At 57.2% G+C, this 17,037-nt stretch overlaps 3 protein-coding genes across 14 annotated transcripts in view; all 3 read right to left on the bottom strand.

Annotated features, from left to right (window-relative positions):
* Positions 1-624: 624 nt before the first annotated feature.
* Positions 625-2,820, bottom strand: OCEL1 (occludin/ELL domain containing 1). Of its 3 annotated transcripts, none has more exons than XM_036302682.1 (6): positions 2,685-2,820; positions 2,150-2,326; positions 1,873-2,018; positions 1,499-1,664; positions 1,200-1,253; positions 625-1,024 (listed from the first exon to the last, which is right to left on the bottom strand). In XM_036302682.1, exons 2-6 carry the CDS (start codon positions 2,225-2,227, stop codon positions 902-904), a joined length of 567 nt encoding a protein of 188 aa, XP_036158575.1. In that variant the 5' UTR covers positions 2,228-2,326; positions 2,685-2,820; the 3' UTR covers positions 625-901. The 3 variants fall into 3 exon arrangements, with proteins under 3 accessions (XP_036158575.1, XP_036158576.1, XP_036158574.1); XM_036302683.1 differs by having other exon boundaries at positions 1,499-1,667; positions 1,873-2,015; XM_036302681.1 differs by lacking the exon at positions 2,685-2,820 and having other exon boundaries at positions 1,499-1,667; positions 2,150-2,678.
* Positions 2,821-5,486: 2,666 nt separating this feature from the next.
* USE1 (unconventional SNARE in the ER 1) lies at positions 5,487-8,405 on the bottom strand. Its single transcript, XM_036302684.1, has 8 exons — positions 8,248-8,405; positions 7,916-7,965; positions 7,672-7,750; positions 7,419-7,571; positions 6,950-6,962; positions 6,504-6,531; positions 6,038-6,212; positions 5,487-5,810 (listed from the first exon to the last, which is right to left on the bottom strand). Exons 1-8 carry the CDS (start codon positions 8,347-8,349, stop codon positions 5,628-5,630), a joined length of 783 nt encoding a protein of 260 aa, XP_036158577.1. The 5' UTR covers positions 8,350-8,405; the 3' UTR covers positions 5,487-5,627.
* A 1,266-nt stretch (positions 8,406-9,671) lies between these two features.
* Positions 9,672-17,037, bottom strand: part of MYO9B (myosin IXB) — an 86,683-nt gene continuing 79,317 nt past the window's right edge. For 5 of the 10 annotated variants that reach the window (XM_036302469.1, XM_036302472.1, XM_036302471.1 and 2 more), the window contains 11 exons: positions 16,775-16,886; positions 15,733-15,806; positions 15,132-15,324; positions 14,918-15,046; positions 14,575-14,680; positions 14,276-14,407; positions 12,896-13,019; positions 12,412-12,459; positions 11,923-12,068; positions 11,138-11,265; positions 9,672-11,019 (listed from right to left, as the gene is read on the bottom strand). In XM_036302469.1, coding sequence (XP_036158362.1) covers positions 10,604-11,019; positions 11,138-11,265; positions 11,923-12,068; positions 12,412-12,459; positions 12,896-13,019; positions 14,276-14,407; positions 14,575-14,680; positions 14,918-15,046; positions 15,132-15,324; positions 15,733-15,806; positions 16,775-16,886 — 1,608 coding nt within the window. In that variant the 3' untranslated portion in view covers positions 9,672-10,603. The other 5 variants (XM_036302474.1, XM_036302470.1, XR_004966659.1 and 2 more) reach the window with 5 other exon arrangements.

Below are 17,037 nucleotides of genomic sequence, written 5' to 3'. Positions count from 1 at the left end.
GCCCCCTTCAGGTGGTCCCCAGCATTACATCACATGAGTTCTCTCGAAGGCTACCCCAGCAAGACTCTAGGGCAGTGGTTCTCAACCTTCCTAATGCTGTGACCCTTTAATACAGTTCCTCATGTTGTGGTGACCCCCAACCATAAAGTTATTTTCATTGCTACTTCATAACTGTAATTTTGCTACCGTGATGAATCGTAATGTAAATACCTGATATGCAGGATGTATTTTCATTGTTACAAATTGAACATAATTAAAGCATAGTGATTAATCACAAAAACAATATGTAATTATATATGTGTTTTCCGATGGTCTTAGGCGACCCCTGTGAAAGGGTCGTTTGACCCCCAAGGGGGTCGCGACCCACAGGTTGAGAACCACTGCTCTAGGGTCCTTTGCCTCCATTACTGGACCTGTGGAAACTCCTGGCCCTGGGGCTCCCCAATCACTTGGCCCCCCACTTTCCCCCCAGAAAGGGCCACCTGAGGCTCTGGAGGAGCGGGAGCGCCCTGGACAGACAAGCTTTCGTACCACACTTGGAGACCCTGAACAAGGCCGTATCTCGGAACCTTCATTTTTTTCCCTCTGCGACATGGAAGAACAATTTTTTGGTGACACTGAGTGTTAAGCATAGTATATATTTAAGAAATGTTTATTCCATTGGGATTGGGAACAGGACCTGCTTCCAGAGGATGAGTTGAGATCTAGGGTCCCCATGGGATCAGGGTTGGGGGTCCCGGAGGAGGTCCTGGGAAGAATTCCTGGAGGAGGGGGTCATCAGGACCAAAGCCTCAAAGGCTGAGGCATGTGCAACCAGGGAAGGCTACCCTAGGAGGGGGAAGAGCAGGAACTAAGGCTGGGAGGGAGAGAGAAGTGAGCGCAAGGTGGGCTGTCAGGATGCTCAGAAGTACACAGAGCCCTCGCTGTCTCCTCGGCTGTCGAATTTCTGGATCTGCGCTTTGAGGTGCCTTAGTTTGCCCTTCAGGTAACAGCAGCGAGCCTGCTTGTCCAGAAAGCCAGGGTCCTGGGTAGGATGAGAGCGGGGAAGTCCTTGTGGTAGTCTGGCCTATGGCCCTCAAGCTGCTTGGCCGTTTGCTTTTCCTCGCTGAGCCTTGGTTTTCTTCCTGTGAAACTGGGCACTTATGGGAGTGTCAGGGGTGCAAAGGCCAGGCTGTGGGATTCAGGAGGCCATGACTCACCGTCCGCTTCTTCTCAAATTCTCTCCAGACCCTGGCGGCTACTTGAGCCTCCTTCTGAGGGGAGAAGGAGGAGGGTGACTAAGGGAGTGCTGGACCCAAGGAGAGATGGGGAAACAGGCTCACAGACACAGTGACCCCTCTAGGGAGCACTTCAGGGCTGATGGTGGCTCACGTGCGGTGGTGCCCGCCCAGGCTAGGGGAGGAAGAGTTTGGAGATCTAGACCTGATGGGTGTGCTGAGAGCCAGGGTCTGGCCACCTGTAAGGGCTGTGGGGCAAGGGTTTCCACCTGGTTGCTGACCTGGCTTTGGGGTGGGGGCAGTGAGGTCAGCAGGGCTTCCAGCTGCTGGAGCTTAGCCTGTGCAGAGCGCAACTCCTGCTGGAGCTCCAAGAACTCCGAATACTGGTCCCGGAACACAGCAGCGTAGCAACTCCGCTCCCTCTCACTGCTCACTGGTGGGTACTTACTGCTGGGAGGAGAGGGGGTGTTGAAAGCAGGACAGAGTGTGAGTGTAAAGAATCCCTGCCTCTCCCCCAGTCAGTATAATCTGTTTTTCTTTGCTCATGCTGGGCTCCCTGCTCAAATGTCCTTTCTCTCTTATTCACTTGTCAAAGCCCCAGACTCGGTGCCCCTTCACTGTCCCAGACACCGGCAACCACAGGGGGGACACTCACAGCTCATAGTCGGGCACTGGGTGGGGCCTAGGCACATGCTCCCCAGGGATGGATTCAACAGGCTTCTGGGTGCAGGGGAGGGCCCGGGAGGGCAGTTCATCCTCAAATACAATCTTCCTGGGCCTTGCCCTGGGAGCTCCTGGCTGCTGTTAGCACAGAGACAGCGGACGCTGGTTTCAAATGAACGAGGCTATCGGGAAGCTGGGATCCTTTAAACTGGGGGTAAGGAATCCTCTGCCTAGGCTCGGCCTGGGGACCCTCCTCCAGTCACACTTACCGGAGGCCCTGGGCCAGGCGGGCGGAACTGCAGGTCCCCCCGGGAGCCGTGGGTGTGGGGGGGCTCCCGGGCGGGCATAGACCTCGGGAAGGAGCCGCTCGGGCGTCCCGGGGCCGACGGGCGGGTCCTGCGGGGGGCGTCGTGGCCCGCACGTGGCGGGGGTGGTCTGCGGGCGGCCTGTGCACAGGAGGACGCGCATGACGGGGCCCCGCTGCAGGACCCGCGGAGAGCGAACCTGTGACAGCCAACTCCCAGCCCCTAGCGCGAGCCCCAACCCCGCTGATTTGCATAGATGCACACGATTGGTCCTCAGAGCACTCCGACTGCGGAACCCGGAAAGGCGCTATGCAAATGACCCTGACGCCGCCGCGCGGCCGGGGCCTGGCTGGGGTTAGTCCCGCGCTGCCCGGGGCTCGCCCGCTGAGGCGCACGGAGTCCAGTGACACCGCCCCCGAGGAGACCCCAGGGCCCGCCGCTCGGGCTACGCGCCGCACGAACCGCTCCCGCCCGAGCTCCCGCTCCCGCCCAGAGTCACCTGTCCCAGCGTCCGGAGCTCGGTGCTTGGGTCCACCCTCCGCGCAGCCTGAGTGCCAATTATGCCTTAGCTGCAGGTTGGACCCAACTGCTGGGGTCGCTCCGCCAAGCGGGGGCGGGGCGGGCCTGGCGACGCGGGGGCGGGGCCGAGGGGCGGGGCGGGGCTGGCGGCGAGGGGGCGGGGCCTGGCGACGCGGGAAGCGGACTCACTGCCTTGACTGACTCCAATTCCAGTCCTAGGAGGACCCCAACCTGCCGTGTGTTTGGGGCGGTGAGTCACCCTCTCTGAGCCTCAGTTTATTCGTCTGAAAACCGGTGGCTTTGGCGAACTTGCACCCATCTATTTACAAAGAAATTATATTTTAAAAAACATTCTCTAAATAGCGGCATATTTATAAAGTTCAAACAATAGAAAAGATGCATAGGGCAAAAGTGAATGTCTCATCCGCTAGTCTCCAGAAGCAGCACTTCGTTGTGTTTCCTGGGGCGATCCTATTTCAATGACAAACAAATATAAATATTTTCCTCATTACAGACAATACTGCAAAAAAATATTCACGTGCAAATTCCTTTGGGCACATATGGGGGAGAAGTGGAATTGCCCTTGCAAGGCAAAGAGACCTCTGTATTTTCGTTTGGAAAGATACTGTCAAGTTGTTTTTCGATGGGGTTGTGCTGTTGATATAACCAGCAGTGAAACACTGGTTTTTTCCCCAAACCTTTGCCACCCTGATGTTACCACGGTTTTCTGCAAATATATTTTCAGTTTTAAATCTCGCTTAATCTGGTAAGTGAAAAAATTTAGAAACCATTTGTATTTCTTATTTTCTGCAAATCTTTTTTGTCCTGTTGATTTTTTTGTAGCTCTTCCTCTATCAGGGAAGTTAGTTTAACCAGGTAGTGTATCTTCTTTGATGCTATGCAAATGACCATGCAAATAGAGAATCTTTCAATATATTTTGCAGCTTTTTTTGCACATAGGAAACAAGTTTATTTTATTATTTTTTTCATTTATTTTATTTTTTCCCCATCACCATTTATCCCTGCCATTTATCCCTCTTCCACCTCCACCCACTCTAGGAAACTAATTTAAATATTCATTAAATCCCTTGTTTATTGAATTCTCTTATTAAAATAGCTTTTTAAAATGGTGATGGAAGGAGCCCTGGCCATTGTGGCTCAGTTGGTTAAGCATTACCCAATGCACCAAAAGGTCAAGGGTTCAATTCCCAGTCAGGGCACATGCCTGGGTTGTGGGCTTGATCCAAAGTAGGGGGCAAGCAGGAGACAGTTGATCAATATTTCTCACATTGATGTTTTTCTCTCTCTCCCATCCTCTCTCTAAAAATCAATAAAAACATAGTAAAAATATAAATAAATGGTGATGGAAGGAGCCTTGACTTGGGGTGGTGAACACAATACAGTATACAGATGATGTACAGAATTGTACCCCTAAAACCTATATAATTTTATTAACCAATGTCACTCCAATTAATTCAATAAGAATTAAATAAAAATAAAAAATAGACTTTGTCTTTCATATAGTCATATCATTTGTAAATATTTTGCCTCTTTTCTAATTTTCCAGTCTCGTGTATTTTCTTGTCTAGTTGCATTGAACACCTCCTGACAATGTTAAATCATTGGGGGAGGTGGATGGGCCGTGGGCATCCCCACCTCTTCACTCTGATGGCACAACTTTCATTATTTGCCCATTAAACTCAATGCTGCCTTTGCCTTGAGGTTTTGCAATTAAATGAGGGGGAAAAAATCTCTCTCCCTTATTTTGATACTCTTTTGTATACTGTTCAGCAACAGTGCAAAGCACCATTTCACCGTTTACTCTGGTGGTTTCCTGCTGCATTCATGTGGCTATTGACAGGCTCCCTAATACCGAACCACTCCTGGGTCTCAGGCACGAGTCTCCTTTAAATATATATATATATTGATTTCAGAGAGGAAGGGAGAGGGAGAGAGAGAAACATCAATGATGAGAGAGAATCATCACTCCCCCTACTGGGGACTGAGCCTGCAACCCAGGCATGTGCCCTTGACTGGAATCAAACCTGGGACCCTGCAGTCCTCAGGCTGATGCTCTATCCACTGAGCCAACCAGCTAGGGCTCCTTTTTATGATCTATTTTTAAAAAGCTGCCACTAGAGCTTCTATAAAGCTCTTTCTGGTGGTTTTGCATCCATGTCAGTGGAGGTCCATGCGGGCACCTCCACCTGTGTCCCACAGTGCCTGCTCATATGCCCATGTGCCCAGGGCAGGGTCTCCACAAACCCTCCTGTTTGCTGAATCACTGTGTGAAGCATCTGCAGTGTCCTGAGAGCTTAGGCTGTGCTGAGCACTGTCCCTAAATTATCACCTTCAATTGCAAGGAAGGCCTAGCACTGATGCCCCCTCCTCTAGGCATGGCCCCATTCCTTCCCCACCCTCCTGAGTCCACAGGGCTGAAGGCATTGTTAGTTGGCTCTGAGACTGGGGGAGGGGATGGGAAGGGGCTTCCCACCTTGGCCAGGGGAAAGTAGGGTGGTTGCTGAGTCACTATCCCTGTTCCCAGCCTAATCTTCTCCCCCCTCTGCTCATGTAGTCTTTGCGGCTCTCGGGGGCCTCCAAGGGCCTACCCATCTTGTCCACCCCAAAGGGTACCTCTGGAGAGGGGTGGAGGGCAGACAGAGGACAGAAAGGGTGGGCCAGTCCGGGTCTTTTTACTTTTAAATTTATTTTTATTGATTTCAGAGAGGAAGGGAGAGGGAGAGAGAGAAACATCAATGATGAGAGAATCATTGATCAGCTGCCTGCCTCCTGCACGCCCCCTACTGGGGACTGAGCCTGCAACCCCAGGATGTGCCCTTGACCGGAATCAAACCTGGGACCCTTCAGTCCGAAGGCCGATGCTCTATCCACTGAGCCTAACCAGCTTGGGCCAGGCGGGTCTTTATTTGAGTTTGGGCATGATTCGGATGAAGAGGATCATGCTGATGAAAATGAAGCAGACAATGATAAGCATCGCCCAAAGCAGCCAGTTGACGGATTTCTGTGCGTGCTGCTCCAGCCGTTCTGATTCCGTCTTCAGCTTCTCCAGGTTCTGGTCGGCCATCTTGAGTGAGTGCGACAGGGTCTACGGGTGAGAGTATAAAGAGGACTGGGGTTGAGTGTGGACTCTCCTTATTGCCCTGGGGCAAGTCAGCACCTCTTGGCCCTGGCAGGTGCTGGTTCCTCAGCTGGGAATCTTGTCTGCTACCAAATTTGCATTTATCCGGCCAAGTCCCAGCCACAGTGCCCCTCTACTGGGAAACCTTCTCTGATGTCCCAGGGCAGAAGCCGCAGTTCCCACAGTCCTCACACCTGGTTGTCCTTCTTGATGACACTCTGGGCAGCCAGTGTGTTGGTCTTAAGGCTCCGGGCCAGGCCCAGCATTTCTTCTGCCAGCTTCTCTTGGAGGTTCTGGTGCTGCTGCAGGACGAGGTCTAGCTCGGCTGCCGACTGCTTCTCATCCCTGGGCCTGGGACCTGCCACCCCACTGACCTCACACACGGGTGGACAGGTAGATACGAGATGGGAGTGGGTGGGGGGTGGGAGGTGGGGGAAGAGACAAACATGTTCCCAGGGAACCCAGGGGTTATGGCTGCAGCCACTGCCCCACTTGGGACTGTTTCCCCTTCTTTGCTTTGGCTTCTGGGTAAAGCATTCCCAGAAGTGGCGTCTGATGGGTGATTTAGACGCTTGTGGTGGCGCCTCAGTGGTCCAAGATTTGTCCAGCCTCCCCCACCCCCCGCCGCCCCCCCGCTGCCCGAGGGCTGAGGACACTCACGTTCTCTTCCTCACATCCAGCTTGGGCTCTGGAAGAGGAACAGGCCAAGCAGAAAGGAGGAGAGGATTGGTGCATTCTGGTTTCTTGACCATTACCTGGGATGGGTCTGCTACACATAGGCCCTTTCCCAACTTGCCTGCTGCCCAGCAGGCTCCTGATCACTCCTCAAAGCTCTAGCTCAAATGCCCTTTTGTCTGGGATGTTTTCCTCACCCCCCTGGGCTTCCCCTGGCCCCAGGTCCCTCCCTCTGTTTTCCTCTGGGGACCATTTCCTCTGTCCCAGCTACCCTCTCCAGACATGACGCGGTAATGCCCCCAAGGACACTCCCTGGGCTGTGGAGGACCCTGTGGGAGCCGGATGAGGCACAAGGGATGGGGAGCAGCAAGGTCACATGTTATGTCCCAGGCAGTTGGGACTTGAGTCCTGTTCTGCTCAGGGCCACTCACCTCCAGCAGAGTCCTGTGGGAAAAAGGGACAGGCAGGAAGTCATCTACTTTGTCATGCCCCCAGACCTGTCCTTTCTGCTCTCAGAACCTCTGTATCCTTAGTCAGGGCCCCGGGCAAGTCCCACAACCTCTGACCCTCAGTTTCCTCAACTATTAATAATGACAGCAGCTCATATTTTGAATGATTTAGTTGATCTATGGAAAGTTCTCAGAAAGGGAGCTGTCATCCTATTTTACAGATGGAAAAATCTTGTCTATCGGTGGCAGGTGGCAAGCCAGGAGCCAAATCTTGCACTTAACCAGACATGGGCACCTTTTGCCACGTACCAAACAAATTCCTCTTCCTCTAGCAAAACCTTGACCAGAATGCCCCTCTGGTGGGAAGCCTTGTTTCATGGCCCAGGGCAGAGGCCCCTAGGGTCCCTGTACCTGACAGAAGGGTTCCCAAGGACCAGGGAGGGTGCCCTACCATGCCCAGCAGCTCACTCCGCATCTCGCTGGTGTACCGTGCCCGTGACTGCAGATGGACCGTCTTGGTGGCGGGCACCCGCTCCCTGGCGGTGGTGGGCACTCGTCCGGGGGCCAGGAACTGGTTGGCTAGTGCCTTCTCGGAGGAGGACGTCTACAGGAGAGGGAAGAGGCGTCACAACAGGAACAGGTCCTGGGGACTCGGAGAGCCTGCTGCGGGCTGAGGAAGCCGCGGAAGGGGTGCCTGTGCTCACCAGCTTCTCCGCCTGCAGCATCCCCTTCAGAAAGTCCACCTTGCGGGAATATTCATTGATTACTTCACAGACCGGTTTGCTGGAGGGCGAGATGCAGAAAAAGAAAACCTGTCCGCTGTCCCCAGTTCAGAGAAAGGTCCCAGCAAGGACTGGAGCCTCGGGGGGGCCCCCTACAGCACCTGCCCCCCGCCCCCCCGCGGCCTCCACCCTCCGATAGGAAGCCCTTCTGGCCGTCTGCACTCACCTCGTCTGGGCTTTCAGGGCCTGCAGCATGTCCTCGAGGGCTCCCACGTACTGGGGAGAACAAGTGGGTGTCAGCCTGCACCCCCCTTCCTCCCCATCTTGCTCAAAGCGGGCAGAGCCAAGGAGGGGTTAGGGGCTGGAAAACGGAAGGGTCCCATGTCGAGGAGGCGGGGACCAGCTGAGCCCCAGGGACGAGGGTGGACGAAGCGGGTGGACGTGGCGGCGCCCACCAAAGGGGCGTGGCCAGGGCGGCTGGAGGGGGGCGGGCCCGGCTGCAGCACCGGGCACCTCCCTAAGGGAGTCGAGCTCTAAGCGGCAATGCAGGGCCCCCACCTTCTCTAGACGCCATTCGTCCGGGTCCCGCTTCTCTGCTGCCATCGCCTCGCAGCGGCACAGCAGCCGCACCAGGTTCAGCTCCAGCCTGGACGCGGCCATCACCGACTGGCCGTACCGCCTCTTCCGCCGGCGGCACCCGCCGCTTCCGCCCGCGCCTTCTTGAGGGCGGAAGTGCCTTCATTTGACCTCCTTCCGGGTGGGCGTGTCCCTCTCTTTCGCAGTCCCAGCTTTAGGGCGGGAGTAACGTCTTGTTTCCTGGAGAGGCCACCGGGTCCATATTTACTCAGGACCGGACCGCCAGCTTTCCGGCGTGGCCATCTCAACCCTTAACGAAAGGTTGAGGACCACGTAGGTCCTTCGGTGTCAGGCGCACGTGCAAACTGATCACTCCCCTCGCCCCCCCTTCAATCTGATCACTTCCTCCCCCACCCCCACTTCAAAATTCCTCACCACACTCACTCCTGGCTGGGTTCTTCCCACACCCCAGTATCCTTCCCGTAAGGCCTTGGCCTTCGGAATCCATGGGTTGGGTTCCCATCCGAACTTACGTGGTTATGAGCACCTCGTTCCCAACCCCGACTCTGACTCAACCCTCCAGCCCTTTCTTGGGAAGTGGGCAGTGGGACGGTGTCGCTTCAAGGGGGACACAGGTTAGCCCTTGGAGTGAGATGGGGCTGGGTCACCCCTAAGGCTCAGACCCCCATGGAAAGAACCCAGTCCTAGCCCCCGGCCCCCCAGGGAGCCAAGGCTCATCCTGAGCAGATAGGGTGAATGAAGATGGAGGCTGCACAGGGACAACCCCGGAGTGCAAACGTTTTATCTTCCCAGCCCCAGGTCACCTGTGTTCCTATCACACCAGTAGGCCTGGTGTCCTCAAAGGATGCAATGGATGAAACCAAGCCCAGGACGGATAAAGGGACACTCTAGAGCAGTGGTCCGCGCACCACTGGCAACAGCTGCTCCAGAGGCAGTAGGTTTTGAATCCCAGCCATGCCCCATCCCAGTGTGTGACTTTGGACAATTCCCTAACTAACATGTGCAGTCTTCACTGCTCCCACCTGCCAGCCAGCTCCCACAACTGCCCCCGTTTGCAGCCTGGGAGCTTGTGTGGGGACGTTGTTCCTGGCTCTGAGGCCCTCAGGGTGGATGGCCCTGGCTGGGGTTAGGCTGCAAGAGGGTGACAAGAGGCAACTCCCAGGACAGCAGGCTCTTCTCACTGAATGCAGCTCCAGGTACTCCCTGCTCCCTCTGGTTTCTGGATCAATATGCATGAGCCTCCAGCAGGCCCAACCCCCCTAGGGATGGATGCCTGTGAAATTCCAACAGCAGTGTTTGCTGCAGGAGCAAGGCAGGTCCTTCCAGAGGAGACCACAACCCTGCTGCCCCATGCTCCTCCCACCTAGAGCAGGTATCACATCAAACACCTCAGTCACCTTTTCTTTATTTCACATGGTTTGTAGGACACCTCTAGTCCCAGACCCAGGGCCATCTGTCCAGGTGTCCAGGGAGTGAGAGGAGCCTGAGAGACAGGAGCCCCGCTCTGGAGGTCCCCAGGCTGTTCCCAGGGATGTGCAAACTCAGGCCTAGCCCTCCTCGCTGTCCTGAGTTCCTGTTCTGCCACAGGGGGCAGGCAGTGCCAAGGCTGGCCTCCTCCACTCAGGGAACAGTGGACAGAGTAATGACCACATTTGAGTCACCCTGGATGTGAGGTCTATGGTACCCCAGGTGAAGGCTGCCCCCCACCTCATGTCCTCACTCCAGCCAACAGCCTGGATCACCATGGAAGGCTCCATTGCTTCTTTGAATGCACGGGGGCTGATGACTGCTGGCCAGGCCTGAGGATGAGACCCAGACAGACTGGGGGCAGTCAGGTGCCCCAATTGTCCAAACCCCTGGTCCAAGCCGTCCTCACTGTGGGCCTGAGCCTTCGAGGTGAGGCGGCGGCCATGTGGGTTTTGCTCTGAAGTCCGTGTCCAGGTTATAAAGGCGAGGCAGGGCGTTAATACAAAAGTTTGTACATACACATATAAAAAACAGTTTGGTCTTCTGTTAAGGCTGTTACAGTTTAAAGTTATGTAAACCAGGCACAAGGTAACAGTTAACTGTAAAACCGTACAAAACGGGGTGGGAGAGGCCAGGCTGCCTGCCAGGATTTGGGGCTCTCGGCGGCACATCTGTGTGAACCGGGGCTCAGCCCTGGCCGGCCTCTCTCTGCTGGACTCTGCAGTTGGAGCCAGTGCCCACCTCACACTGCTCTTGGAGCTTTTCATTCCAGATCCTTCTCGGAGAGCCGAATGCTGGCGCTCCGGCACACGGCTGTCCTCAGATGTTCTGACTCTGGTACTGCGGGCCTTCAGCCATTGGTCTGGCCTGAGGTGGGGGGCAGGCAGTAGGTCGGGGGGTCCGAGTACCTCCGTTTGGCCCCAGGTGGCTGGTCATCCTTGTCCAGGAGCTCCTGAGTGCCCTGCACAGGCAGGTGTGCACCCGGTGTGATATACACAGAGTGTATCTGGTCCAGGCGTCGGGCAGGTGTCTCTCGGCGCCTCACCAGCATGGCAGCCTCCTGGGCACCTGGTGCCTGACCAGGGAGGTAGGAGGGCAGGCCAGGGGGGAGCTTGATGTTGGCCGTGGGCATGATGGGGGTCCGCCGGGGAGTCTTCACTCTGACCGTCATGAAGGACGACGGCCTTCGTCTTGGAGAGGCGGCCACCTCGGGGAGGGGGCTCAGGGCAGGTGCACTGGGGCAGGGGAGAGCAGGTACGGGGGGTCCTTTTGAGAGACAGATGGCAAGGTTACTGCAGCTTCAGGCTGGCAGACAGACCCTTGCCCGGGGGCCTGCCAGGGGTGGACATGGGAGGAAAAAAGCAGACGCTACCTTAATACTGACCTTCCAAGGTCCCCCGCCCGGCCCGCTCTTCCAATAGACTCTCGGTGCTGGCCGAAGTCTCAGAGTCCAGGTTCTCCTCGTCAGAGCCCCGAGGGTCCAGCTCTGGCAGCCGGTAGGTGATATCCTCCCTGGGAACGAGAGGGGTCCCAGGTCCCAGGCTGTTCCCATAGTGACAGACCACCCCATGGAAAGTGCCAGGACAGTATGGGACAGAGCAGGACATCCTGGTCCTGGACGGGACTCCCTGCCTCCAGAACACCCCACCCCCAAAGCATACCCAGCCCCAAATGCCCCGGCCCCGCAAAGCTCACAGGAAGGTGTCGGGCTGTTGAGGGAAGCCAGGCATCTGGCCCAGGACTGAGCAAACGAGGAGCTCCTGCCTTAGGTCTTTGCACGTGTTGTTCCCTCTGCCTGGAGCACCCTACTCTGTAAGACTAGGGTGGCCAGCTGCCCTGGGTCACATCTGTTCTCCTGGCACAATTTCACACTCACATCTCAACTGGACACAAATTAATCAGTCACCCCAGCTAAGGCCACCTTCAAGACAAAGTCTGAACATCATCCCTGTGGCCCTTTCTCTCCCAGTGGGCACCATGGTTCCCTGTGAAGAAGGAATTTAAACAGAGCTCCAGGCTGTGTTTTAGGAGCGCAGCGCTCCTCCATGAGGTGGGTCCTGGGCGGCAGGACTGAGCCTGGCCCATCGGCTCCAGAGTGCACAGTGGAGGGACTGGTGGATGGGCTGGATGGTGCAGGCGAGGGCGGGAAGGGGACGGAGGGACACTTGCTTCTCCTCCTTGATGGACTGGATCCGCTCGATGAGGATCTCCTTCTCCCGGTCCTCGTCCTCATCGTGGCCGGCTGCCTCCTCCTCTGGCAGCACCGCTAGCTCCTCTGGGCCGCCGCTGCTTCCCCGGGCTGTGGGGCTCTTGTTCTGCAACAGAGAAGCAGCAGGTTTGGCGGCCCCTCCAGGCGGGTGGGGTCAGTGCCTGTGGGTGGAGAGAGGGTGGCGTGCACAGCTTGAAGGGTGGTTAGTTCTGCTGTGGCTGGCTGGCTGGGCTTAGTGAGGCTTCTCCAGGAACCACTCTTAACCAAGTGGCCCTGGCACAGCTGGTTAGTTGTCCTCAACACAGGTGGTCGACAGGCCTCCCCCAGCATGCAGTTCCAGAGGTTAGGACATGCTGGGCCTACCCTACAAGGACCCTGGGGGCAGAGGGGAACCCCAGCATGCACGGCACTGAAGACATGCAGGGTGAGCCCACCAATTGTGTACATACCAGGACCCCCTCATAGGGAGACGAAAACCCCAATTTGAGAGGCCATGGCTGGGGGGAGAGATGAACAGAGGGTGACTACATGGGACCACAACGAAGACACCAGTTCTGTTATGGTCCATGGGGACAAGGGCATGTCCTCCCATGGAAGCACAGGACCTGCCCTTTTGAATACCTCCCACCCCCCACTCTGGGGCCACTTCTGAGGGATCAGTCCCCTATGGGCGGGGCCCAAGTCAGCAAGGACCAGGGCTGGAGGATGTAACACCACCAAGTAGGTGACGGTCTCCCACTGCCCTGAGAGGGGCAGTCGGCAAAGAGGACAGGGCAGTAGTCATTTGGTTGAGGTAGGAATCGGCCCTGGACCAAGCTGCCTGTGGCAGGGGTGTTGGTGGTAAGGGAAGTGAGACCCCGCCCTGACACCCAAGCCCTGCTCACAGGGCCACTCCCCATCCCCACGGAGGACCCCACCACACAGAGTGCTCACAGTGTTCTGTCGCAGGAGCGAGAGCCTGCGGAAGGCAATGCTCTCGGCGGCCTCCAGCTGGCTGATCTCATCCATCTTCACCTTGTACTTCCTCATCTGTTCTTTGATCAGCATCTCTACGCACCTGTAACGAAGGCCCATGGAGAGGGTGACTCAGATACAGTGCCAGGGCTGGCTGGCCGGGGGACCTGGTATCCAGGGAGGTGTTGGCTGGAGATGGCACCATGGCCAAGGCAGAGACCCATCCGGAGACCAGGCAGGGCCAGGGATATGGCTGCAGCTGCCATCTTGACCCCAGCTGACTGGCTGGGTGACCCTGGAGGACTCACTCTACCTCTCTGAGCCTGAGTTTCCACCTCAACACGCCCCCTTGTCGGAAGGAAGAAGTACGCAGAGGGTCGGAGTGAACTGACTCCTCAGTCACACTGCAGGGTGGGGTTTATCGCATTTCGCAGAGAAGTACTAGTATGAAGTGCAGGGAGGCTGTCCTAAGGCCTGCAGGCAGCTGGCCCCCAGGGCTCCAGAACATGCACTGTAACCAGCAGTTCATCTGCTCAGTAGTCAGGGCCAGCCCGGAGCGGTCAGTACTGAGGGACTCCACCTGGAGTATTCAGCACGGAGGGCACTCGGCCTGGATGGACGCCCAGTCACACACATTTTCCCGTCACCAGAAGCACAAAGGAAGAAAGGAGCACAGACGGTGCTGGAAGAGGCGGGAAGCAAACCTGTCGGGCCAGCCAGGCCCCTCTGTTCCCACTGCCTGCCCGTCACCTTTCAGTCGTCGTGACAAGTGTGGCCTTGGGCTCACTGTCAGGCCTTCTTGGTTTGCCCCATGAAACCACCTACAGTGACAGGTTCTTGTTTTCTCAAGTCACCTACACTATGTCCTCTTACTGACTGATGTCTGACGATCTTCTGAGGAACATTAAAAAAAATGTTTTTTTAAAAATATATTTTTATTGATTTCAGAGAGGAAGGGAGAGGAAGAGAGAGAGAGAGAAACATCAATGATGAGAGAGAATTATTGATCGGCTGCCTCCTGCACGCCCCCTACTGGGGATCAAGCCCGCAACCCGGGCCTGTGCCCTTGACTGGAATTGAACCCGGGACCCTTCAGTCCTCAGGCTGACACTCCATCCACTGAGCCAAGCCAGCCAGGGCCTTTTGAGGAATTTCTGGAGAATTTTGCAGAAGGCTCAGGGGACAGGAGAAACCTGGAGACCAGCGCTTCTGTTTGCTACCAGCTCTCTGCTACCGGAGGGGAGTACATTGGTGCATGTCTGTCCCTCACCCTGGGATGAGGGGTGAGGTCTTCCCCTCCTTCATAGTCTTCAGGGCCACCCAGAGTGTGTGTGGGGGTGGGGCTGGCCTGGCACTCACGTGGTGATCTTAAGGACGTCCTTCATGCTGGTCAACGGGTCTGAGTTGTCAGGGCAGCGCAGGAGGCAGGGTGCAAAGATGATGGCCAGTGCACTGGGCGACATGCGGTTCACGTCCTCGAGCAGGGCCACCCTGCGCAGCGAGCAGCAGTTAGGGAGGGGTGGCCGGGGGATCCCCCCAGACCCTCAACATAGACCCACGTCCTGGTGCAGAACCAGCAGAGAACACTCGCCGGGAGTGGGCAGTGGGGCCTCCTGCAGGGACCCCCCATCCCACAGAGAGTGGCAGCGGGCACTTGCTTGACCAGGTGGAAGATGAGCCGCTCCAAGGAGTTGTGATTGGCTTCCGGCAGGTGCTCCAGGACGGCATAGATGGCGGCCAGTTGCTCCTGCTTCTCTGGCAGCTCTAGGAAGGCCAAGGTATCAGCTCCCCACAGGCCCCACCTCCACACACCATGGGGACAGGAGAGCCTCCACCGTGTGGGGCAAGAATGCAGGGCCACAGATGGTCTGGGTCCCACTCCAGGCCTTGGTTTCTTAGCTGTGACTGGGTGGTCCTGCCTCCCTGGCTGGCCATAGGGTGCTCATGCCTACGACCCCGATGTCAACCACCTGCCTGCCCTTCCACCATCACAGGACTCACCCACAGCTCGGAGGAAGTCGCCATACTGGGCGAAGGTCATGAGGGGTTCGGGCAGCTCCCTCAGCCACTGCTTGAGCACCCCGGTGATGGCGTGGATGGGGAAGTTATCCAGCTTGACTGTCGAGGGGTCTGAGGGAAGGGTGGGCAGGGCTGGTGAGCACAGTGCAGGCAGGAGCCCTGCCTGTGCGCAGGTCCCACCTGCCGTAGCACCCACCTGTCTGCAGCGCTTGCCGGAGCTCCCGTGTGCGGTTGGCGGCGCCTGACTTGCGGTAGAGGCCCTCGGTGTATAGGCCGTGCATCTCCACGTGTTCCAGAAGCTTCTCCAGTACGATGGGCACCGAAGCCTTGTCGCTGGTTAAGCTGTCCACGCACACGCCGAAGTGGCCCGGCTCGGTGCCCGGCTCGCTCTGCAATCCCGGGGTCGGGGGGAAGCCTGGGTGAGCTGTCCTCCCTGGCTGCCCTCAGCCTCCTCTGTGGCTCCACCCCTCTGTCCCTCATCCCCCACTGCAGGCTGCAGAGGTCAGATCAAGGGCCACGGGGCAGGGACTCCCTATGAGGAGCACCCATGGTCCTCTCAGGCCGTCAGCCCCAGCTCCTGCCTCCGCCCAGTGCTCAGGACCCCGCCTTCCTCGGGGGCACAGTGAGGGGGATCCCCTCCACCACCCAGGGAAGGGAAGAGCAGGGCCAGGTCTGAGATGCCACACAAGCCTGGCCCCTGCCTTAGGGGCTCAGGCAGAACCGGATGTGCTTGGTTGGGGGCACCTGGGCCTGAACCTAGTGCTGTTTTGCACAGCTCCCGGCCGCGATGGGCTCACCTTCCTCCCACATGGATAGGAGCAGTAGGTCTGAATCTTGTGCATGCACTTCTTGTGGCAGGTCATCTTGCACACTAGGAGGTCATGGTGGGGCAGGGCGGGGGAGGGTGGTCACAGGCGGAGCATTAGGGACCCCAGGTTCCCGTGGCTGCCCGTCCCAATGGCCAAGGGGACAGGGACCCGCCAAGTGAATTCTAAACTTGCACCACACAAATCTCTGCCCTGATTCCCAGGCCGGGGGGCTGTGTTGGCAGGTGTTCGTAGCTGGTGGTCCTCAGAGCCAGCCTGACCAGTGAGACAGGAGCAAGGGCTTAGGGGCCTACGCCTCAGTCCTGCCAGGGGTAGCCCCTAGGATTTGGCCTGTGATAGTGGTATGAGTGATGCTGCTTTTGTTTCTCCCAACCACACCAAACACCAGACTAGGGGAATGGCATGCACGGAAAGAAGAAATCAGCTACAATAAACAGTAGGTGGCACCGGGGTGCATCCTCATCTCAGCACAGTGACAGCTGCTGAGGTACTGATGGCAGGTATGGGAGGGAGGACTGCTCACACATGGCCCAGAGGGAGAGGAGGAGGCCCTGTGTGGAAAAGAAAGCCAGGCCTGGCTGGTCCCAGGAAAATGCAAGTGCTTGGTTGCTCCTGTCCACCTGACCGAGGGTCTGCTGGTGGGGGCTGATTGGCTTCCCCTGGAACAGGTGGGAGGGGCTCGCAGCTCAGGTGTGCGCACACAGGTCCAGCGGTGGGACACAGGGTGACCTGCTCTGGCCGGGGGTTGAGTGGGTGAGATGTAGCTGGGGGGAAGGCCCTGGTGCTCAGCAAGGGGTTGGGAACATGGTGGCAGAGTTGGGGGCACTGTGAGGGGTGAGAGGGTACCGAGGGGGTCAGGAGGTACAGGGGTAGTCTGGAGATTTGGTGGAGGGTCAGGGGTTACCATGGGTTATAATGGGTAATCAGGGGTTTGGTGGAGGGTTGGGGGCATGGTGGAGGGGTCAGGGGTACAGTGGGGAGGGGGGGAGAGCCGGAGTTCTGGGACACTCACCGCTGCAGATCAGGGCCTTGTCCATGAGCCAGATGTAGGAGAGGCACTGCTCGCACGACTGCGGGATGCTCACCTGGTAGCTGGCGAACACGTGCCCGTTGTGCTGCTGGACCTGGGGACCGAGGAGGGTGCTGAGCAGCATCTCAGGGCCAGGGGGGACTCATTCACAGCTGGTTTCTTTAGGACCGGGCGGGAGAACACACGCTCACCTGCACACACACACACACACACACACACACACGAGCATGCACACTCATACTTAC

Source organism: Myotis myotis, unplaced genomic scaffold (genome assembly GCF_014108235.1).
Source record: "Myotis myotis isolate mMyoMyo1 unplaced genomic scaffold, mMyoMyo1.p scaffold_m19_p_32, whole genome shotgun sequence".
Lineage (NCBI taxonomy): Eukaryota > Metazoa > Chordata > Mammalia > Chiroptera > Vespertilionidae > Myotis > Myotis myotis.
This window is presented reverse-complemented; position numbering and strand designations above follow the sequence as displayed.

What these genes read in the sequence shown, in the direction of transcription:
- OCEL1 (XM_036302681.1), bottom strand. Translation starts at nt 2,227, where the DNA reads ATGCCCGCCCGGGAGCCCCCCCACACCCACGGCTCCCGGGGGGACCTG. An exon ending in CGCCTGGCCCAGGGCCTCCG is followed by an intron (nt 2,019 to 2,149) that starts GTAAGTGTGACT and finishes CTGTGCTAACAG; the next exon opens with CAGCCAGGAGCTCCCAGGGC. An exon ending in CCAGTGCCCGACTATGAGCT is followed by an intron (nt 1,668 to 1,872) that starts GTGAGTGTCCCC and finishes CTCTCCTCCCAG; the next exon opens with CAGTAAGTACCCACCAGTGA.
- USE1 (XM_036302684.1), bottom strand. Translation starts at nt 8,349, where the DNA reads ATGGCCGCGTCCAGGCTGGAGCTGAACCTGGTGCGGCTGCTGTGCCGC. An exon ending in TGCTGCAGGCGGAGAAGCTG is followed by an intron (nt 7,572 to 7,671) that starts GTGAGCACAGGC and finishes CCTCTCCTGTAG; the next exon opens with ACGTCCTCCTCCGAGAAGGC. An exon ending in TCATCAAGAAGGACAACCAG is followed by an intron (nt 5,811 to 6,037) that starts GTGTGAGGACTG and finishes TCTCACCCGTAG; the next exon opens with ACCCTGTCGCACTCACTCAA.